Source organism: Mus caroli, chromosome 2 (genome assembly GCF_900094665.2).
Source record: "Mus caroli chromosome 2, CAROLI_EIJ_v1.1, whole genome shotgun sequence".
In the NCBI taxonomy this organism is placed as follows: Eukaryota; Metazoa; Chordata; class Mammalia; order Rodentia; family Muridae; genus Mus; species Mus caroli.
This window is the reverse complement of record NC_034571.1, coordinates 55,669,052-55,689,272: the sequence shown is the minus strand read 5'-3', so window position 1 is coordinate 55,689,272 and position 20,221 is coordinate 55,669,052. Positions and strand designations below refer to the sequence as shown.

The following is a 20,221-nucleotide window of genomic DNA, read 5'->3' as shown; positions in this document are numbered from 1 at the left end:
TGATGGTAAGGAAGCAGCATCCCCAGGCACTGGAGATTGCACATGTGAACTCAGAGACTGTGGTAATACACCCAAGACCCACACGGGTTCTAACCAGATACAATCCCTGCTGAAAAGGGCAACTGACACACAGTCCACCTCTAACCCGGAAGCTCTTTGCCTCTGAGACCTGCTGGGAAGGGGAAAATCTTCTGATGCACATCTGTGTACTTCACAATCCAGGTGATGCCCCATGTCCCTGTGTCGGTGGGCAGCACAAAATGGACTCCATGGAATGGAGTCTGGTTGTGGTATTTCGCCTAATTTATTTTGAAGTCTGTTTTGTTGCCTTTCCTTTTGAGAGAGAGGAGGAGAGAGAAAGAACATAATGTTGGGTACTTAGGGAGCTGTGGAAGGATTGACAGGAAAATATGATGAAAATATATTGTCTGAAAAATCCTTTATTAAAATTTTAACAAATTCCATTCCAACCTCATTTCCTCCTGTCTTTCAGGATTTCTGTTTCTCCCAGATGGATGTATTTGTAATATCTGGTGCTCCAGCCCACCATGAGTTAAAGGTTTTATTCTTTGCCTTAGCTCGCTCTACTTTAATGCTGGCATGGGCCTTCCTGGTTTGACCCCACAACCTAAGAGCAAAGGTGGAGGCTTGTTGGATTGCCCTGGGAGACATCGCTGAGTCAAATCTTAGATTCCACCTGCTCCTGTGTTGTAGGCACCTAAGGTTAAGAAATGTTTGCAGAGCACTGGTTTTGAACCTGTAGGTAGCTGTTAAGAGGGGTGTCAGGTGAACTCAGTAAGTCACTGCCAGCATATCTTAAAATAATAATAATAATAATAATGAACAACTAGAAAATATTTACCGTATTATAAAAGGTAAAGAAATTATCCCACCAAAAATTGTTTCAGTTTTACATGCCTACGTCTCTGTGTGTTTACAGGGTGGAGTTCAGACAAGAACTAAATTTCTAAGGCAGATCCAACGGGGAAAGTTTTGTTTTGTTTTGTTTCAATTAAAGCTGTAATTGTAGGCAGTACTAACCGAGAGAGGCTATCCACTCCTTAGACTGTTTAGAAGCTGTGCAGGGCAGCACCACCCCAGTCAGAGTCTCTCACAGTCATTCCCATGTATCGTGTGTAAACCGCTACATCATTCCAGAGAGAAAGGACCAAATATCAACTTTACCAGAGCAGGGTCACAGGGGCCCACAGTCTTGAGTGCTTAGTTCAGTACCCAGAAGTACAAAGAGAGAAAAAAGAAACTTCATGTTTTGAGTTCTGTTAACTAAAAAATGTCCTGTAGGTATATTGCATAAATCACAGCGTCAGAGGACAGACAGTATTTCATGTAGGTTCTTAAATAAGAGTTCAGATGTTCCTTAGGCAGTTTCTGAAAACTCTCTGGAGATGAATTTTTGAAACCACCAATAAGAGGCACTCACTCGCAGGTGTCCCTCTGTGTCTAAAATCAGTGAGTGATGTGGATCGAGTCATTCAGGGGTCTAATGTTTTGTTTTAAAACGTGCTCCTAAATTTTCCCACTTAATGCTGGCTCACTTGTTTTGCAGTGTTTTCTGTAAGTATTGTTTAGCAGGGAGAATTTCGGAGTGCGTAATTGCCGGCTCGGGGAATTTTGCCACCTCAGCAAGATTTCTTCTCCTGGAAGGAACTCTAAGCAAAGGCATAGCCCGCGCTGGGAATTACCTTTGGAGAACAACTGAGCATGCGTGCTTCCCACTGAACTCCCTCACTCTCCAGAGCGCAGCACAGGTGCTCAGCTGAAATTTCTCTTCCCCAGAAGTTTTGTCTGCTGGTTTGTTTTTAGTAAAACTAAGAGGAAACCTTTCCTCTGTGCGGCTCACTCTAAGGCAGAGAATTGGCTCAGCCTGGAAATTCCACGTTTGGGGCTCCGGAGAAGGCAACCCCCACACAGCTGGCTTCAGCATTCCGCAATGCCTTTGTTACTCTCACACCTGAGTGTGGCAACAGTTTGTTTACCATGTACAAGAGCTGCTTGTCTGCCGGTGGGTGCAGTTTGCTCTGTCTTGAGTTTTTCTCTTAAGGTGGTTTTGGAGCTGTTGCAAGTGAGCAGAACTGGAAATGTCACTTTTATCCATGCCCAAATCCAGGAGCACCAGGCTGCGGAGGAGCCTGGAGCCCCAGTGTAGCTGAGACAATTGATTTTGTTTGTAAATACGCTTCTCTGTGCCCTCACTTTTCACTTTGTTCCTTTCCGTGACCCATTGTTACTTTAGTTTAGCTTGTATTTGGGGCCATTTCTTCCTCAGTGATCAGGTAGATGCATAGTGTGGGTCCGAGTATAGGCGGGCATGGTTGCTGTGTAGTCTGCCCCAGGTGGGACAGAACACTGCGGTTGGGGTCTGCCCATCCTCTCTGGGGCTCCATTTGTCTGTCCGCCTCTCTGGCAGCAGCTTGCTACCTTCTGTCTCAATGTGCATAAGCAGGGCTGGCAAGGAATTTGAGTCAGCTGTAGCATTTTAGAGCTGGAAGAGAGCTTAGAAGCCCACCAGCCTCCCTTGTGATTTTCCCACAGGAGCGACTGAGCTGTGCAGATTCATTCATTCTTGTTCCTGGCCAAGGCAGGCTGAATCTGTCCTTGCTGATTGCCCTACCCAGAAGTCTTCACTTTCCACTGGGGATTTGGGGTGATGGTGACTCGTTTGATATTCCCCACAAGCAACCTTCTTAATCTGATGCCATCCTACTCTTCCTGTGAGACTTGGGGACCTGTGACATCATAGACTCTAACTTGCTTTCTAGGTTCTACCTTAGCCTTTACAAATCTCCCTTCCCATCATGCTCTCAGAGCTCCCTGCAAACCAAACAGGTTGGGTGTTTGCTGTTTAGTTTTGCCAACTTAGTACAGGCCAGGATTATCTAGGAAACATCAGTTGAAAAAAAAAATCTCATGAAGAAAATGCAGCACAGACCTCATGGCAGATGTGAGAGACAATGTAAATAACAGAGGGAAGTCCTAAGGGATCAAACAACTGGATAAACATGAGGTAGTAGCTGGAAAGGGGGTGAGAAGAACGTATAGCACACATCAGTTACCCATGGAAGGAAGCGTACCTTACCCACAGTGCATGGTTTCGTAGGTCAAGTTCTTTTTGTTTTTGTTTTTTAATTATTATTATTATTATTAATGATTGATGTGGGAGGGGCGGGCCCAGCCCACTGTGGATGATGACCCCCCACCCTCCCGGGCAGGTGGTCCTGAGTTGTGTAAGAAAGCAGGCTGAGAAAGGCAATAAGCAACAGCATCCTTATTTCCCTGTGACCTCTCTGTGCTGAGTTCCTGCCCCAATTTCCCTCACTAGTAGACTGTGCCCTGGGAGTGTAAGGTAAATATACCATTTCTTCCCCAAGTTGCCTTTGGTGACAGTGTTCATGGTGCCAATAGAAAGCAAACTGGGACAGGTGTGTTGCTGGTAGACTTGCATAATGGTCCTTCCTCTGTTCTGGCTACTTTACACCTCTACTGTCCAGTATTACTGGTACTTAATATGCAGCTTACACTTTGACCCGCCTTCTCTGTCATCCTCTCTTCTCTCTCGCCTGTCCTTGGTTGAATTCTGTTTTTAGCAACACATCCCATACCATGGCTTACGATGCAGTTAAGTGTGGTTGAGGCTAAGGGCCCCACTGCCAGGAAGCTTTCCTTCCTAACCTGGACAATTTTTTCATAGATGTATAAATTTTAATTTTATGTGTTTTTTCCTGCATGCACACCTAATGCCCACCAAGACCAAAAGAGGGTGTCAGATGCCCTGGAATTATAATTACAGACAGTTGTGACCCGTCCTGTGGGTTCTGGGAACAATCTGGTCCTCTGCAAGAGCAGCAAATATTCTTAACCTCTGAGCCATCTCTCCAGCCCCGACTAGAGAATTTTTATTTTTAGATTTTACTTGAATAGCTAATGTAACATGTGTCCCTCTCCTTTGGCAAGCTTGCATCCAACCAAAAAGTACTTAATAATCTGTTGCCTGTTTTCATAATCTCAAGGGACTGCTACCGGGTTTATTTCCAAACAAGAGATAGCAAGGATAGGAGAACAAGTTTCATCACCTAATTAGCTAGGGGATTGAACCCTATAATATCCACCTGTTAGGGAGAATTAATAGCTACTTTACATTCTGGACACAGGCCAGTGGGACACCATCCAGCAGGTGCTTCAGGTCATCCTGTAAAGACAGCAGGGTCCTGACGTCTGATTCTTAGCTCTCCAATTCCATCCCCTCATGTCTCCTCCTCCACTTTCTTTCACCAGCAGTTGATTTCTCAACATCCATTTCAGCCCTGTAGATGTCAACATCCCTGGGATGGAATTGGATGTTTGTGTTCGCCCCTTCTTGTTTGCTGTTTCATTAAATGGTTGGCTTTCTCTTGCATGCAGAATGATGGGAAGATAAACCAGTGTGTGACCATTAGCATCCTCCATGGTGTCATTACATAACTCTTTCTCATGAAGATGTGATGCTGTCCTATTTTCTCATGTCCCATAAGGTCTCTCTGCTCTGAGGAGCAGTAGAGAAAAGGGAAGTAGTTGGTGTTTGAGTGGCAGTGATAAATGTGTTATACGCATGTGCTTGGGGACTAAAGAAGGGCCCGTTATAACCTTTTAAATTTAGGGTGAGCATTCTAACATAGTCTGTCAACAGGGTAGTCTTAAAGGAGATTGGAGGCAACTCGGCAGATACATCCTATGTGTCCTTTTTCTCTAAAATATACTAGAATTCTTAGGGAGGTCCCTAAGTAAAACCATGGGATGGGGATGGGCGTTCTTTGGAAAGGAGACAGTTCAAAATAGCAAGTTTTTAACTATAATGGGCTTGGCTGAATTACTGTCTATAACAATGACCTGGTGACTAGTTGGTTTTAGTTCACATACAGTTCGTTTTAGTTTTTCCATAAAGGCCTTGCATTGATATAGAAGACATTCCTGGTACTGTTTGCAGGAGATAAGGTGCTGAAGGCAGAACCTTGGTTACCATTGGCCTGCTGCCGATCTGTGAGTGAAAAAATTTGAGAGTCTTCGTGGCAGGGTAGACATCACTGCCTGTGCAGGAAGTGCTCTCTGAATGCCGACCACAGGAATCCCATAATATTGTGCATATAGGAAGCTCTCCTGAGTACCAACAAGAACTTTTGATGTCATCTGTTCATGGAGAGAGGGAGAGGGAGATGGAGAGAGAAAGAGGAGGAGAAGGAGGGGGAGAGAGAGAGAGTAAACATAATGTAAACATAAACATAGTTTTGAAGAGGGCATCTTAATTGAGAAAATGCTTCTGTAAGATTGGCTGATAGGCAAGTTTATAGAACATTTTCTTAATTACTGATTGATATGGGAAGTCCCAGTTCACTGTGGACCATACCACCCCAGGGCAGGTGCTCCTGGGGTGTAAAAGAAAGCAGGCTGAGTAAGCCAGGAGGAGCTAGCCAGTAAGCACCATTCCTTTGTGGTTTTTGTAACAGTTTCTGCCTTAAGTTCTTGCTCTAACTTCCTTAGATGATGGACTACGAGGTGTAAGATGAAATAAAGCCTTTCCTGCCCAAGTTGCCTTTGGTCATGGTGTGTTTATCACATCAGTAGAAACCCTAACTACCATTAAGCTCAGGTAAATGTGACCATGAAACTCTATTACCTTGTTTTCCCTACCCACTGGAGAGACAAGAATTGTGGCCTGTTCATGGAACTTCAGCCAGTGAAAATCTAGAGAAGCCTGAGACAGACATTGGGCTCTTCGGGGCTGACTGGGTACTAACTATGGCCTGGGATCCCTGATTGGATGATGGATTTAAACTGCTTTGCGCATAGGGTGTCTTCATGTTGCAAAAGCACTCGAGGGATTTTCCTAGGTAGATTGTTGATGGTCAGTCAGTGACGGAACAGTCTGGTTGAAGTTGTCCCTCATGACTGTATTTTATTTTTTTAAGGAAGTTTCCACTTGTGCCATCTAGGCACATACTCTGACTATAAGTCTATAGTCACTTGAGATTTATCAAGTTCTGAAGCTGTAGTTAAAGACTCAATCCGTGTTTGAGTTTGTTTTAATTCTATTTACATGTGAAGGTTTAATTTTGCCCTATTTCACGTTAAACATTAAAATTCTGACGGCAGTTTCCAGCGTTATCCCATGGTAGCTTTCAGAAGGCGTGTCCAGAGTTCATTCTCTCACTTTTAATAATGTTAATGAGATCAGTGACTTATTTACTTCCATCAAATTATTTTAACTGATATATTAAAATATACAGTTGTACATGTTAATGGGGTATTGTGATATTTCCATAAATGTATTACCCATTGTATAAATCAGGATAAACCTCTCTCCTCAAACATTATTTCTTCATGTTGAAAACTTTCAAAATCCTTTCTACCTTTTGAAACATTCAGTCCGTTCACGTTATCAGCACTCGTGCTGGTACAGAATAAATAGCACACTGAACCCTCTCACTCCTGCTGAACACTGACTTGGCATGGTTTGATAAACCTATCCACAGCCCCCTCCCCTCTACTCTCCATGGTCTCTGCAGTCACTGTTGTACTCCCAACTTGTACAAGATTGACTGTTTTAGATTTTACGTACGATGGACATCATTTCTGTGTCTTATTTATTTCTCTTAAAATATAACCTCTAATTCTATCCATGATGCTGTAACACAGAGTCAGTTTTCATGGCTAAATAATATTCCACTGCATCTAATGCAGTGTAATGTAAGCATTTTCCTGGCCTATCCACCATCACTTGATGGACATTTAGTTTGTTACCACTTGTTGGGGTTTGTGAATGGTTGTTGATACAATCAAGGAAGTGTAGATGGTTGTTCCAACACACTGTTTCAAGTCCCTTTAGATAAAGTGTGATTATTGGATCATGATAGCTCTCTTTTTGTTTATGTTTTTTTTGTTGTTGTTGTTTTATTGAATCTTCCTATAGATATCCCAGACTGGTCTCAAATTTTCAATCCCTCTGCCTCAGGCTCCCAAGTGCTGGGATTATAGATGCTGAACTATTGTTTGTAACTTTTAAAAGAACCTCTGTAATGTTTTCCATTGTGGCTGTCAAAATTCATTCATTTTGCTGGGTGTAGTGGTGCAGACCTTCAACCCCTGTGCCTGGGAGGCCCAGTGATTATGAATTTGAGGCCAGACTGGGGCTATGTAGCAAGACCCTGTTTCACAAAAAAACAAAAGATTCATCCGTTTATCCTTTCTTGTCTAATGTGGAGTTGAACCCAACTGCATGCATGCCAAGCTGTCACCTCTTCTCTCACTCTCAGAACCTTTCTTTAACAGGACAATTTAAAAGCAGGATTTATTTAATCCTTTTCAAACTAATGGTTTTTTTTTTTTTTTTTTTTTTTCCTCCACTAGTTCACCTTGTGCTAATTAGACTAATCCAGAGGCACCTTTGGCTCTGGCTTAACAGCCGGTGGTACAAAGAGTCACACTGCAAAGTAGCAAGAACTTGGTAATTAGGTTGCAAGAGGATGGGCAGAGCCAATGAAGGAAAGCAGTTTGGCACATTGAAGAGATGGGAGGTGTTGGGAGGCCACTTAGGGTGTTGAAGGTTCTGACTTTGTTATCTGGCATATCTCAGTTCAAACTGCAGCCCTGCCCAGACTTACTGTGTGTCATTGCACAGTGGTTAAGTGCTCTTAAGACAGTTTCCTAATCTGTACAATGAGAGTACAGTGCTGTACCTGTTTATTGAGTGAGACAAAAAGCAGGACACGGGGCACACACAACATGCAACACTTAGCAAATCGGCACCCATTTATGCTTAGTACCCAGGCTGTTTAGACCATTCTCAATCCTTCCTGGATGTTTAGGAGTGAAGTCTCTATTGTTTTGGGGACTTTTGTCCTTAAACATGTACTGTTCTCCATAGGGGTTACATTTTTAGACCCAGTGACCTTGTGTGTGTGTGTGTTGTGGGGGTGGGGGGTGGGGACATGAGGCCACTTAGGGGGCATGGCGGTGGGGGTTGTCACTGAGCACAGATTCCCGTGCATGTCTACTACTGAGCTGAAGTCCCTGCTCAGACTTGCTGAGTTCTAAAAAGGTAATATTTAATCTAAAATTTTCTATACCTTTTTTTTTTCCTGACTGAAATCTTTAGTTCTCTCTCAGGCATCTTTCTCTGTCTTGCTCTAGTTCTGGGAAGCCTTGTGATTTAGGTAAAGTTTAACTTGAACTTTGCGTTGTAGAGGAGTCAGCATCCTTGAGGTCCTCATGGGAATTTGGGATCCTCTTGCCCTTCTTGGAATCTGAACTCTAGGAGGTCCTGTGCCCGGACATGCAGCCCAGCAGGAAGATCCAGGTTCCTCACTTGCTTCCCTCTGTGGCAAACTATGGTTATTATAAATATGGATGCCTGTCAAGCATCATACTGTAAATCACTTACAAATCTAGAAGTACAAATCATGAATCTTTTCCATCAATAATATATAAATAAATTAAAATCTACTTTTAATTCTAAGTCCCCAAATTAATGATAACCCATATGTTCTAATCAGAACAAGTCCACACCCAACATGCCCCCAATCAGAACCAGATAAGATCAGGGATAGCATGGACCCAACTTGGATTGAAATGCAGTGTTTAGAAAGTCTGTGGTTGATGTCCCTGCTGTAGTCTTACAAATAGGTTAGGAGCTGGGAAGACCCCAAACCGCAGCCCTTTTCTACTACTTCTCCTGTTGTCATCCCTGGTGTGACATAGTTATTTTACCCAAGACTCTACCTGTTAGGCAAATGTTCTACCTCTGACTACAGCCTAGCTCTTCATTCCTGATTTTGTTCAGGAGCCAGCATCTTCTATCCTGCCATTCTGTCCTTCTATCTATACCAATTGCCTTGTACTCTGGGATGGTATCTTGGGCACTGATTATATGACATTTAAGAGAACATGTGGTCTTACCTACTTCTGTCTATGGTTACCAGTTCTCTGACAATCAGAGACTTGGTAGATGGGGGCTAATGAGTGTGCCTGTCTAGATCTCAGTTTAACTATGAGAAGAAAAGAGAATGGATATATGGAGATACTGAGACTTGAGTAAAGAAGAACAGAGTTTTGTGTGACATCTGTGGCAGAACAGGAGATGGAGCCAGGTAGTTTTATACCTGGGAACCAGTGCCTTTAGTCCATAGATTATAGACACAGCATGTGAATTTACTTGCCCCTGAAAGCTATAAAGCATGGGTTGGAAGGATAAAATCTCAGGCAGGGCAGTTTGGGTTTTAGATTAAGCAATAACAATATTTCTAACTTAAGTTCAGCTCTTAAGAAGTAGAATTTCCTCATCCTTTGGTCAGTTTTTCCAAGTACTCTCCTTCCGAAAGAGTCTCTTTAGATGAAGTAGTATTTGAGTGACAACGTAGCAGGGACCCTGAACAGAGGGAGGAAGGTAAAGGACCAGAAGAAAGAGTTACTGAGTTCTCAGCTTGTTAAGATGTTGTGGAATTAGCATGCCCATGGCAGAAGCCAGGCACAGACTATGATGTCTGCAGTGGGCATCTGAAATTGCTGCCAAGATACATGGGAGTTGTATATGTTGACTGTTCACATTTTCTGCTGTGGCGTTTAATTTTTCTTCCATATGCCTTATGGAATACATTTTTGTCTGTAGTAATAAATGTCTGACATCAATATTTGAAATCTTTGTTGCGTGTCTGGCAAGTATTTAGGTTTTTGTATGTTCAAACTGTTGTGTAACTGCTATTCTTGGCTTAATATATTTGCTACTTAATATATTTCATATTTATAGACAATATGAAGGAGACTACTTCCTGCTCCTGCTGCACATTGGCTGTGAAGACAGTTTGGGTCCTCCTCACTGTCATTGGGCTGAGCCCTTTAACTTCCTCAAAAGTCTTGTGTGGGGCCTAGGGTCAGAGAGCTGTGGTTTCCCTCCACCAGCTTGAGCTCAGAGCAGCAGTATCTGGTGTGCATACTTCAGACACTCTTCCTAGGTGGCTGCTGACTGGAGAGCCAAGCCTGAGAAACCCTTAGCTGCAAGCTTTACAAGATGCCCTCTTGGGAAGGTTTCCAACTGCCACAGCTTTCTCACAGGGGTTAAATTTCACAAGGTCAGCCAGAGTGAAGCATCGTGCAGTGAATCTCATCCAGATGTCTCCATGAAGCCACAGATCTAGCTTAGAAGTGAGAAGCTCTGGGTGAAGCTCTACCTTTCTTCCATTTTAAGAGTAGTCTCCTTTTAAAAAGTACTCTAAATAATCAGCTACTTTGAATCAAATAGTCTTCAGAATCTGAAGGCTTTTCAAACGCCTGGTGATTTCTAAACTAGTGTATATTAAGATGACAGTATCATGTGACCTCATGCAAGTTAATTTTGAGCCTCAGGAGATGTGTTCCTTAAAATGTCTGAATAAATTGATTATCCATAAATTCATCCACATTTCAAATATTGATGAGTAAAATTCTTTTATTTCATATTGAGAGTTTTTTGGGTTGTTTGTCTAAAGATGAATAGATATTTTTTCACCTGTAAGTTAAATTTTAGATCACAGTAGCTGAGGATAATCTGTGTTTAATTTTGCTGTCTTTATTCTATTTGGTAGCTCACATAGCCTCTGAGTGGTGCTTGATTCCTTACTTCTGCTCTGACACTCCCTGGTTTTTTGTTTTGCAGCAGTCTCTGGTCCCAGCACACCCCATGGCCCCACCCAGTCCCAGCACCACCAGCAGTAATAACAACAGTAGCAGCAGTAGCAACTCAGGATGGGATCAGCTGAGCAAGACAAACCTCTACATCCGAGGCCTGCCCCCCAATACCACTGATCAAGACCTGGTGAAGCTCTGTCAACCGTGAGTATAATTGCTCTGAGAGCCTTAGCTGCCGAGACTTCCTTGATCATAGAGGATGTAGGTTATGTTAAAGGAGAGGTGCATTATATATATATATATATAGACCCTGCACGCGCAACTCTTGGTCACTTTCTTAGTATTCACATGTGCTACTAGAATGCCAACATACAAGTAAAATTTGCATTTTCTTAATTTGGCATTTGAGAAATAAAATATGAATTTAAGAAAAATTGATGGCTAGATCTTTTTTAAGAGTACTCATCTTTCATAGAAGCCTGATAGGAGCTAGTCAATCCCATAGGAGAAACCAGCTGACATTATTTGTCAGAAACATAATTATCAAGCTAAGCTCGTCTTGAGTGTGTGTAAATTCTTGGTTCCTGCTGGGATGGTGTCCCTCTAGTTTCACAAGCACCAGGATCTCCATGGTGCAGATCATTCACTCTTTTCTCATTGGAAATAAGACCGCCTCCACTTCCTGCATCTTAAGAGAAGGATGCATGCGCATCAGGTTCCATAGTAAATTTGCATTTCATACTAATGTTGATGAATAGAATATAAATGTGTTATTCCCTTGCAATTACATTATGTCAGCTAAGTGACAGAGTTCTAATTTAAACTAAGGAGCCAGAACTACCTTGAGAGCAAAGATCATTGTGGAAAGCATAGAAACATCAAATCACATCGAGCAGTAAATGCTTACATACAGCAGCACTTTGTATTTATCCTAGGACAGTAATGGTCTTTTATAAAAGGAAATTTTGCATAACCGCATTGAGCCTTCTGCTAGAGAATGTTACCTCTTCCCTTCAAAATGACTTGCTTGGCAGCATCTCATTTCTCTTGCTCTGGGTAAAGCTCAGATTCATTACTTTTTTTTTAAGGGAAAAATATATTGAAAACTGAGGGACGGTAATTCCAGAAAACTGAGGCTAAAGCTAACATCTGGCCTTAGTTTGCTTTGTCTCGAGAAGCAGGATGGGGCAATGGGTGGTGTTCCTCCAGGCTTTCTAGGGCTGTGTAAAAGGCCATTCCACCATGCTAAGTCTTTTCTTTATCGCCCTCTCTGCCCAATCCTCCTGAACTCTGGGACAGTGAAATCACATCCCACACTAGAGTCTGATCTGCAAGGAAGTCCAGCTCCTGGGCAGTTGTCAGCTCTGGCTGGAGACAGCGGGAACTCTGCCAGGCTTGCCTGCCCTGCTGCAGCCATTAAGACCACAACAAGGTCTTTGCTATCTTGTCTGCAACTGCCCTTTCATTGGCGTCTTCTGATGCTACTGAGTGCCATAGAGTCTAAGGAGCTAAAAATACGCTATAGGAACAAAGGGGTGGGGGGTGAAGCAAATTCTCACAGTCTTGAGGTATAAGAGGAGAGGATTTCAGAAGGAGACTATTCCTCAGCTGGTTTTACATAGGAAATTAATAGACCCATGCCATACTTTATAAACAGGAAAAGAACTTGAAAAATAGGGCCAATGTCTGTTTTTTTGTTTTAATTGAACCAAATCGTTTTCTAAAAATAATAGGAGAATGCGTTATCATTTTTCCTAGACCATGAATTCCGTTTTTGTTTCTAGTCTCTTTGATGTGTGTAGGTTTTCTTAACACGTGTAACCATTACTCTCTTCACCGTTATTATTAGTAGCAGCACCCCAGCTATCCTCACTATGTCTTGTCATTTATAAATGAAGGCTCTTGTAAGATCCCAGATTGGGTATTAAATGCTGATGGTGGTTCTGGCAGCTGTCTCTGTGGAGGCAAGACACGGCCCCACCAGGAGATGCTGCCTCACAACCCACAGTCAGCTTCATTCGACTTCACCCAGGAATTGAGTTAAAGGGGCATTTGTGCTCTGAGTTGTTTCTGATAAAGAATAACTAGTTGGTGACTTGGATGTGATGTGACCTTTAGGGAAGTGACTTACTCTAGGACCTAGAAGTCCTTGGAGCATAGGCAACGTAGCAGGAGGGGTAGAGAAACCTGTACCTCCTGGGAAAAGCATCTTAGAAGTGCAAACTTAACACTAATCGTAAGATGACCTGGGGTGGGAAGGCAGCAACAGTTGAAATAAATGATTTATTTCTTCTGAAGCTTGGATCTGCTCTAGTTGTCCGAGAAATGGAAAGGGATGCCAGGAATATTTGTTCCATACAAAGTGTGCATGGAGCTTAAAAGCAAGTGTGACAAAAGATTTTACATACTGGAGAGGAAAAAGAAGGTTTTTGTTTGTTTGTTTTTGTTTTTTGAAGTATAACATGGGAAGGTTAGGAAAATGACAACGAGAACATTGGATGTTGTGATGTTAAGGATGGTGGTAGTAAACGTCAGCCTCTCCAACCCAGAGGTTGTGACCCCGGGTGATGGAGACCACCATGGTCAGGAGGAAAGGGGTTAGCTGGGAAGTCTGTGAGTTTAGGGAAGGAGGCCCTGACCAGGCACGGTGGTCATGGTCAGATGATGCCGACTGTGTAGATTATATCTACAAGCGTACTTTATCAGAGATACCAGCAAGCCTTAGGTAACCTCTAAATAGTGAAGTGTGAGTGGAAATATAGGAAGCTTTTAACTGTTCTAGACAGCGGCAGGTTTTCTCTCCACTTCTATAAGCTGATCTGCTCGGAAACACAACATCAGTGCGGAAAGAGATAAAGTGGTCCAGTAGCAGAAAGGACTACTGTTATACCCAGGCCACATAACAGTGTTAGTTCTCCCCATTTTCTGAAACCAAACCAGTTGGATATGTTTGAGTGTATAAATAAGTATAAATACACACACACACACACACACCCACCCCAGAAATCAATAAAGTAGTTCCTTCCTTCCTAGTTCTGGGCTGAATTCATAGGATGCTAGGAGCTCTCCTTGCTCTGTGGCTTGCCTCCTCACCATTTGTGTTCTCAGCTACGGCTGCCTGGCCCTTCTCTTGTGGGTCATGTTGCCTATCTCCCCTATTTAAGATTTAAGTCCAGACCCCTTCATTTCTGTGTGCTCGGCTGTTACTCTCTTAGGGCAGTGCTCCACACTCTCCCACTTGGCACACATTTTCCATTTCAGTATCTTGTTTGAGCCCCTGGTTCACTGTGACCTGTCCAATTGATTTGCTCCACTGCAAAGCTTTGGCATTATTCCTGATGACCTCCCATTGTCCCTTGGTCTTCAAGTAGGTCCTTCCTTCTCACAGGGTAACATTGGTCATTTCCTTCCTTGCTCCCTGTGGTGTGACCGGAAAGAACATTTCCCGATTCCCATCTTACCTAAAATATCTCACCACCACCACCCCTGCCCCCCCTGCTCAATTCTATGAGGCCATGGCCAAGTCTCCCTGCCTCCTTCCTGCATGGACTGTGCTAACAATGCTGCACCTTCTTTATTATGCTCACTGCTCACGGTTAGTATTTCACTCCAGTGCCATCCTGCTGTCTACATGCCTGTTATTTAACAGCATGCCTCATGCTAAGAGTCTCCTGTCTGCAGATTTCTCACCTCGCTTATAAAAGCAGTGATAATCAGGGCTGCAAGCTTTAGAAACCCCAATGTCACCTACTACTACAGAGTTAGGCAAATATCTGGTCTTTAGTCCATAGCCTGCAAAGTAGGTCAAACAATGCTTTCAGTACAAGGTTGTATTCGAAACAAATGAAATCCAGGTTATATATCCTCTATTTGTATGCTTGAAACAAGAAGTAGGTTGTGTTTCAGGCTTTTGAAATATTTTTATATGTACAATGAGATATCCTGGGGAAGAGATCCAAGTCTATACACAAAATTTAGTTATGTTTCCATTTATATGTTTATAATATAACTTCATACATTCTCAGTGTGCCTGCATTTTGGCTATGACCTACCACATACAGTTAGGTATGGGATTTTCTACTTTGTTGTCATGTCAGTGTGCAAAAAATGTTTTAGATTTTGGCCCACTTCATAGTTTGTGTTCTTGGGAGTAGCAAAAGAACTTGTAAGAGAAAGACTTGGTGAGCCAGTCCCTGGAGTATCAAGCAAATATTAATCCTCATTTTTGTCTAGATCCGGTGAGAGAAAGATTTAATTATATGTAATCTTACGTTGAGAAATAAGAAACAGAAAAGAACCCACCGGATTCTAATTTGGAAAGCTGTGAAACCCAAGGAAGCAGTTTGCATAAACAGAGCCCAAGCCTCCCTCATCTTCCGTCAGGCTTTTGTTGGGGTGCATGTAGAAGGCTGGTTTCAGGGTCATACAACCCTCCCCATTCCTTCCTGCTGATTATTTTTACTGTGGCCTGGGAAATGTTCCATTTTATCCAAACTTTGATTTCGAGGACTTACAAACTGTATTTGAAGTAGGGTGTGGTGGTCTGTCCCTGTAAGCTCAGCATTTGGGAGGTAGGGTATACAGTTCAAGGTCTCCTGGACTACAGCCAGATTGTCTCAAGCCAAGTAAACAAATAAATACAAACTGTGTGTGTGTGTGTGCGCGCGCGCGCGCACACACACACACACATGCGCGCACAGTTTGTTCCATAGTGTGTCCTGACTTCCTGTAGGAACCCAGGCCAACTGACTGAGAGATAGCTGTAGCTCTGCTGTACATTGCAAGGTCGAGGGAACTTGCTGTCTCCACCTGCCCTTTGAGCTGAAGGGCATTCTGTAGTCGGTCAAAAGTGTTCCTACCCTGCCAACTTTGCATCTTGTCTTTCTAAACCCATCCACCTCTTTTCTTCATTTGGTGACACTTTAGTTTGTTTCAAATATACTAAAACATCGTGTTTTACCTCAGCGTGGAACTGTATCCATCTTCTAATATGCCAGACTGTTACTAATTAAAAGGGCTGCCCTTGAAATATAACTGCTTTCCCTGATCTTAATCCCCACTGTGTTTTGGTTTCCTCTCTCTTTGTTTCCTGTTCTCTGCAAGTTTTCCTGGTTATTTTGAATACATGGCAGTTCTTTGAAAGTGAATTAGAAAGGCAAGACAGGCCAACGGAAGTAGACAGAAACAACCAGCCATCACCTGAGAAAGACGAGTTAAGGAAACTCTTTTCCCCCTATAGTGCTTTGTGAGAAAACTTGAAGATGCTCCGGTTAACATGATGTGAGGGCGTGGAGTAGCTTCCAGGAATGAGATGACAATGACATTTGGGCGTCAGATAACACAGAGCTTGTCAGGAAGAATAACTGCTGGTGCCCTTCAGGCTCCTAGAAGGGTCCCAGAGGTATGAGAAAGCTGGCTGCTTAAAATACACCGTGGAAGAAGGAGATGAAGGTTTGTTGGTGCACAGCTGGGGGTTCTGCAGTTTCTGTTACCCAGAGCTCCTGGTGTGTGGAGGGAAGGGAGGAGACACTCACTGGTGGGAACGTTTATCTATACCTTGGACCAGAAGCTTAAAGGGTTGGAGTAGATTCTTCAGGGAGGACTTAGATCTTGTTGGGGGGTGCGGGGGGAGCATAGTCTCTCCATTTTCCCTTTCTCCCATCATTGATCTGTCAGCGCACAGGAGGAATGATTGCTTAGAGGAAGAGGATGTGGCCTCTGAGAGCCGTGGAAGAGTTTCCAGGGGCTGTGGCTTAGGACAGTAAGGAGTATGACAGGGCAGCTATGGCATAAGACAGTAGGGAATATGGCAAAGTGTGTTCAGGGGCTATCGTGAAGGACCGTAAGGAGTATGACAGGGTATGTCCTACCAGTGGGAACACTGAGATTTTTAAGCCTGAATGAAAATGACTATAAGAGCCTAGCGCTTGATACAGGGAAAGCTTGAGACATGCTGAGCGACCACAGAAAGGCACCAGCTTTTGAGGGCTCCCTCCTGGAACCCAAGCTCCACCACCTCACTGTGTTCCCATGGTGACCATGCTTTCCCCATGGGATCAACAAATAAGGCCAATAAACCAAAGTGTTCTGAAACCACTGGTTTGGCAGGCACTGATGTTTTTAAAAGTCACTTGAGAAAAGGCCTTCACCACAAGGCTGATTACCAGGGTTTGATCCCTGGAGTCCACATGGCCGTAGAAAAGCACCGACTCCTGAAAGTAATTGTCTGACCTCCGTACATGTGTACACGTGTGTATGCACATATACTGGCACATGTGTATTCAGGTATATATATATATACACGCATAGATAGAATTAGAAAATTTAAAAATAAGTTTAGATGCAGAAGGTTTTAAGTTGCTCTGATTGTCTAAAACAGTGGTTCTCAACCTGTGGGTTGCAACTCCTCAAGGGGGAATGGCCATCACCTAAGATAATTTGTAAATGCAGCTATTATAACTCATAACGACATTCATAACAGTGGCAAAATTACGATTATGAAGTAGCAACGAAAATGATTTATGGTTGAAGGGTGTGATGGTTTGTGATGGCCCAGGGAGTGGCACTATTAGGAGGTGTAGTCATTGTTGAAGTAGGCGTGTCACTGTGGGTGTGGGCTTTGAGACCCTCACCCTAGCTGCCAGGAAAATCAGTATTCTGCTAACATCCTGAGGATGAAGATGGAGAACACTCAGCTCCACCTGGACCATGCCTGCCTGGATGCTGCCATGTTCCTTCTTTGTTGATAATGGACTGAACCTCTGAACCAGCCCCAATTAAATGTTGTCCTTTATAAGACTTGCCTTGGTCATGGTGTCTGCTCACAGCAGTAAAACGCTAACTAAGACAGTGTGGTCACTAGAACATGAGGACCTATGTTAAAGGCCTGAAGCCTTAGGAAAGTTTGAGAGCCACTGGTCTACAGACAAAGGAAGCTAAGGAGACAAAACAGCAACGTGGAGTGGTCATACTCTCTCTCTCTGCATCTCCATCTCCTCTAACTAGAGAATTTCTTAAACTCTCTTTCCTGAAACGTTTCCCCTCTATCCTCAGAATAAGTGGCTCTTGCTTTATTCCAAAATGAGTAGGTGCTCCAGTCACTGTTTTGTAGCTTCATTAATAAAAGCCAATGACCCTGTTGTCACCATGCATGTCTTAGGGTTTTCAGGCTTTAATGTCACACGTCTCTGCTGAAAGCCAAATCTCGGATTTTATTTCTTAGATGTCTTTAAGGGGAAGGGAATGTATCAAAAGATGGCCTAGTCAGCCATCACTGGAAAGAGAGGCCCATTGGTCATGCAAACTTTATATGCCCTATTACTGGGGAACGCCAGGGCCAAATAGTGGGAGTGGGTGGGTAAGGGAGTGGGGGAGGGTATGGGGGACTTTTGGAATAGCATTGGAAATGTAAATGATTAAAATACCTAATAAAAATATTAAAAAAGAAAAAAAAAGGGGAAGGGAATAAAAGAAATAGAAAATATTAGGAAAATAGTTCTGATTAACCTTGACAGTTATCTTTAGCCTCACCAGAGAGTTCTGTAGAAGATTTACAATAAAAAAAGAAAGAAAAGAAAAGCAAAAGAAAAGAAGGAAAAAAAGAATGTAAATCACAAGAGTTTCTGGAGCCGTAATTATTAGTGTAATAGAAAAGTATGTAATGTGCAACCCATGGGACTCCGCCAAGGTACCCGAGCAGCTGGCCTGATGGTTTGACTTTATCTCATCATTTTAGGAAGAAATGCCAATGGAGCAAGCCAAAATGTTAAGTTAGGATTGTAACCTAACTCTGTCATCCTGGCCAGTCCTTCTATGAGAGTCCCAGTCGTTGAAGAGCTAAGCAAATGCCATCTTTGAGCCGGGGAAAAATAGATAATCATCTTCATTTTTTCCCTAGTCAAAGCCCAGTTAAGATCTTAGACACAACATTGTACTTCATTGACATTCCCCATTCATGTTTTGGGTCAGCCGTGTTCTTAATCACATCAGATGCTTTTTTGCTGTGGAAGAAATCTGGAAATGTTAAGAAACACTTCTAGAGCATATTAAAGACTTTCAGAACTCACAAAACTAGCTGCAGTATTGGGGGAAGAAAAAGATCCCAGGAAATACAAAGGCATGCTTCCCACAAGAAACCCATCTCCCTTCGACTGTGCCTTTGATTTTATAATTAGAACTGTTTATTTTTAGAATATAGGCAACTCTCTAAAGTTAACACCATATTTAATCCTCATAGCCTTGCACAAACACAGATGAAAGCCGTACTGAGATGTGGGTCCGGGGTGATGGGCCTGGGCATCTTCAGGCCACACGACTTGCCTCCCTCTGCTAAGACTGCCTGCAGTTGTACTCACTGCAGCACAAGTTAGAAATAGTGGTAGCCCGTAGACTTTCTGTGTCATCGCAGGTAGCTGCAGCCTCAAAAAACACTTTCTGCCAAGCAGCTGCTATGTACTTGGATACCTACTCTTCTTTTTAACATTGGCTATGGTGGCAAGGTGGGGTGGGGCACTTCCTAGAATAATACAGAGCCATCTTCCCCTGTCATGTCCAAACTGGGTATGCAGGTGGCACTCCAACTTGAATATCAGCCTAGACAGAACTTACCTGGGAAGCCCTGAACAAGATGATCATAACCACACAGGTGTGGGAACTCAGCCTGTCCTCTGTGAGCACATACAGAATTTCCTGGTTTATATATGTGAACCTTAAATTTCCATAGCAGCCCCTTGGAGGTGTTTAGCCATTAGATAAAGGTAAATGTATTGCCATCTGGAGTGAAAGCCATTAAAGCCTTTATTTGACAGTTTACGATGGGTTTTATTTAGAGTTTCCTTATGAGTTACTGTGAATCGCAGATACTTGCGATCCTTCCCTTGACCCTTTCCCATCCCCACTTCATGTAAGCACATGAGGGTGAGAGGAATGAGGCGAGGTTGTGTTGTTCTCTAGGTGCAGAGCTACAGCGTTAGGAGATGATAATGTACATAGGCTGACTCGTGTTGACAGTATGCTGTATTTAAAATACATATTCTCAAATATCCATGTGGCCGTTCCTGTCACAAAGGCATGATGAACGCTTGAGGTGCAGGAGATGCTAATTACCCTCAATAGATCATTGTATCATGCAAAGACACAGAAACATCACATAGCACTTGGCAAATATGCCAAATCATTACGTGTCAATCAAAAATAAACTTGAGGAAACATATGTGGAAAATCCATGTGTTACATATACATGCCTAAATGATCCTAGCTGCCAAGGTTTATCTAATTCTTGCTAATTGCTGTTTGGTATGCAAAATGACTTATTTAATCCTTAGAGTGTTTCTTCACTCAGTAATCCTGCCTACATTTTAAGATGCATTTGAAGGAGGCCTCTTTCTTATTGATCAGTATCATACAGCTAATATGGTTGAGCCAGAACCTGGACTAGTCTGACTCCAAAGCCCATTCTCGTAAGGGCTGTGTCTGAATACGTTTGTGATCTGCCTGTTCCCATCCATGCCTGTGTTTTTCCATTGGACACAACCTACAGAGACCCGTTACTGAAGGCCCCTGGAACAGCCAT

The 20,221-nt window shown here is 43.0% G+C and overlaps 1 protein-coding gene across 9 annotated transcripts in view; it reads left to right on the top strand.

Annotated features, from left to right (window-relative positions):
• Positions 1 to 20,221, top strand: part of Rbms1 (RNA binding motif single stranded interacting protein 1) — a 214,857-nt gene that overhangs the window by 111,646 nt on the left and 82,990 nt on the right. For all 9 annotated transcript variants that reach the window (XM_021184324.2, XM_021184349.2, XM_021184329.2 and 6 more), the window contains one exon: positions 10,679 to 10,854. In XM_021184324.2, the coding sequence (XP_021039983.1) occupies positions 10,679 to 10,854 (176 nt within the window). The remainder of the gene's footprint in view (positions 1 to 10,678; positions 10,855 to 20,221) is intronic.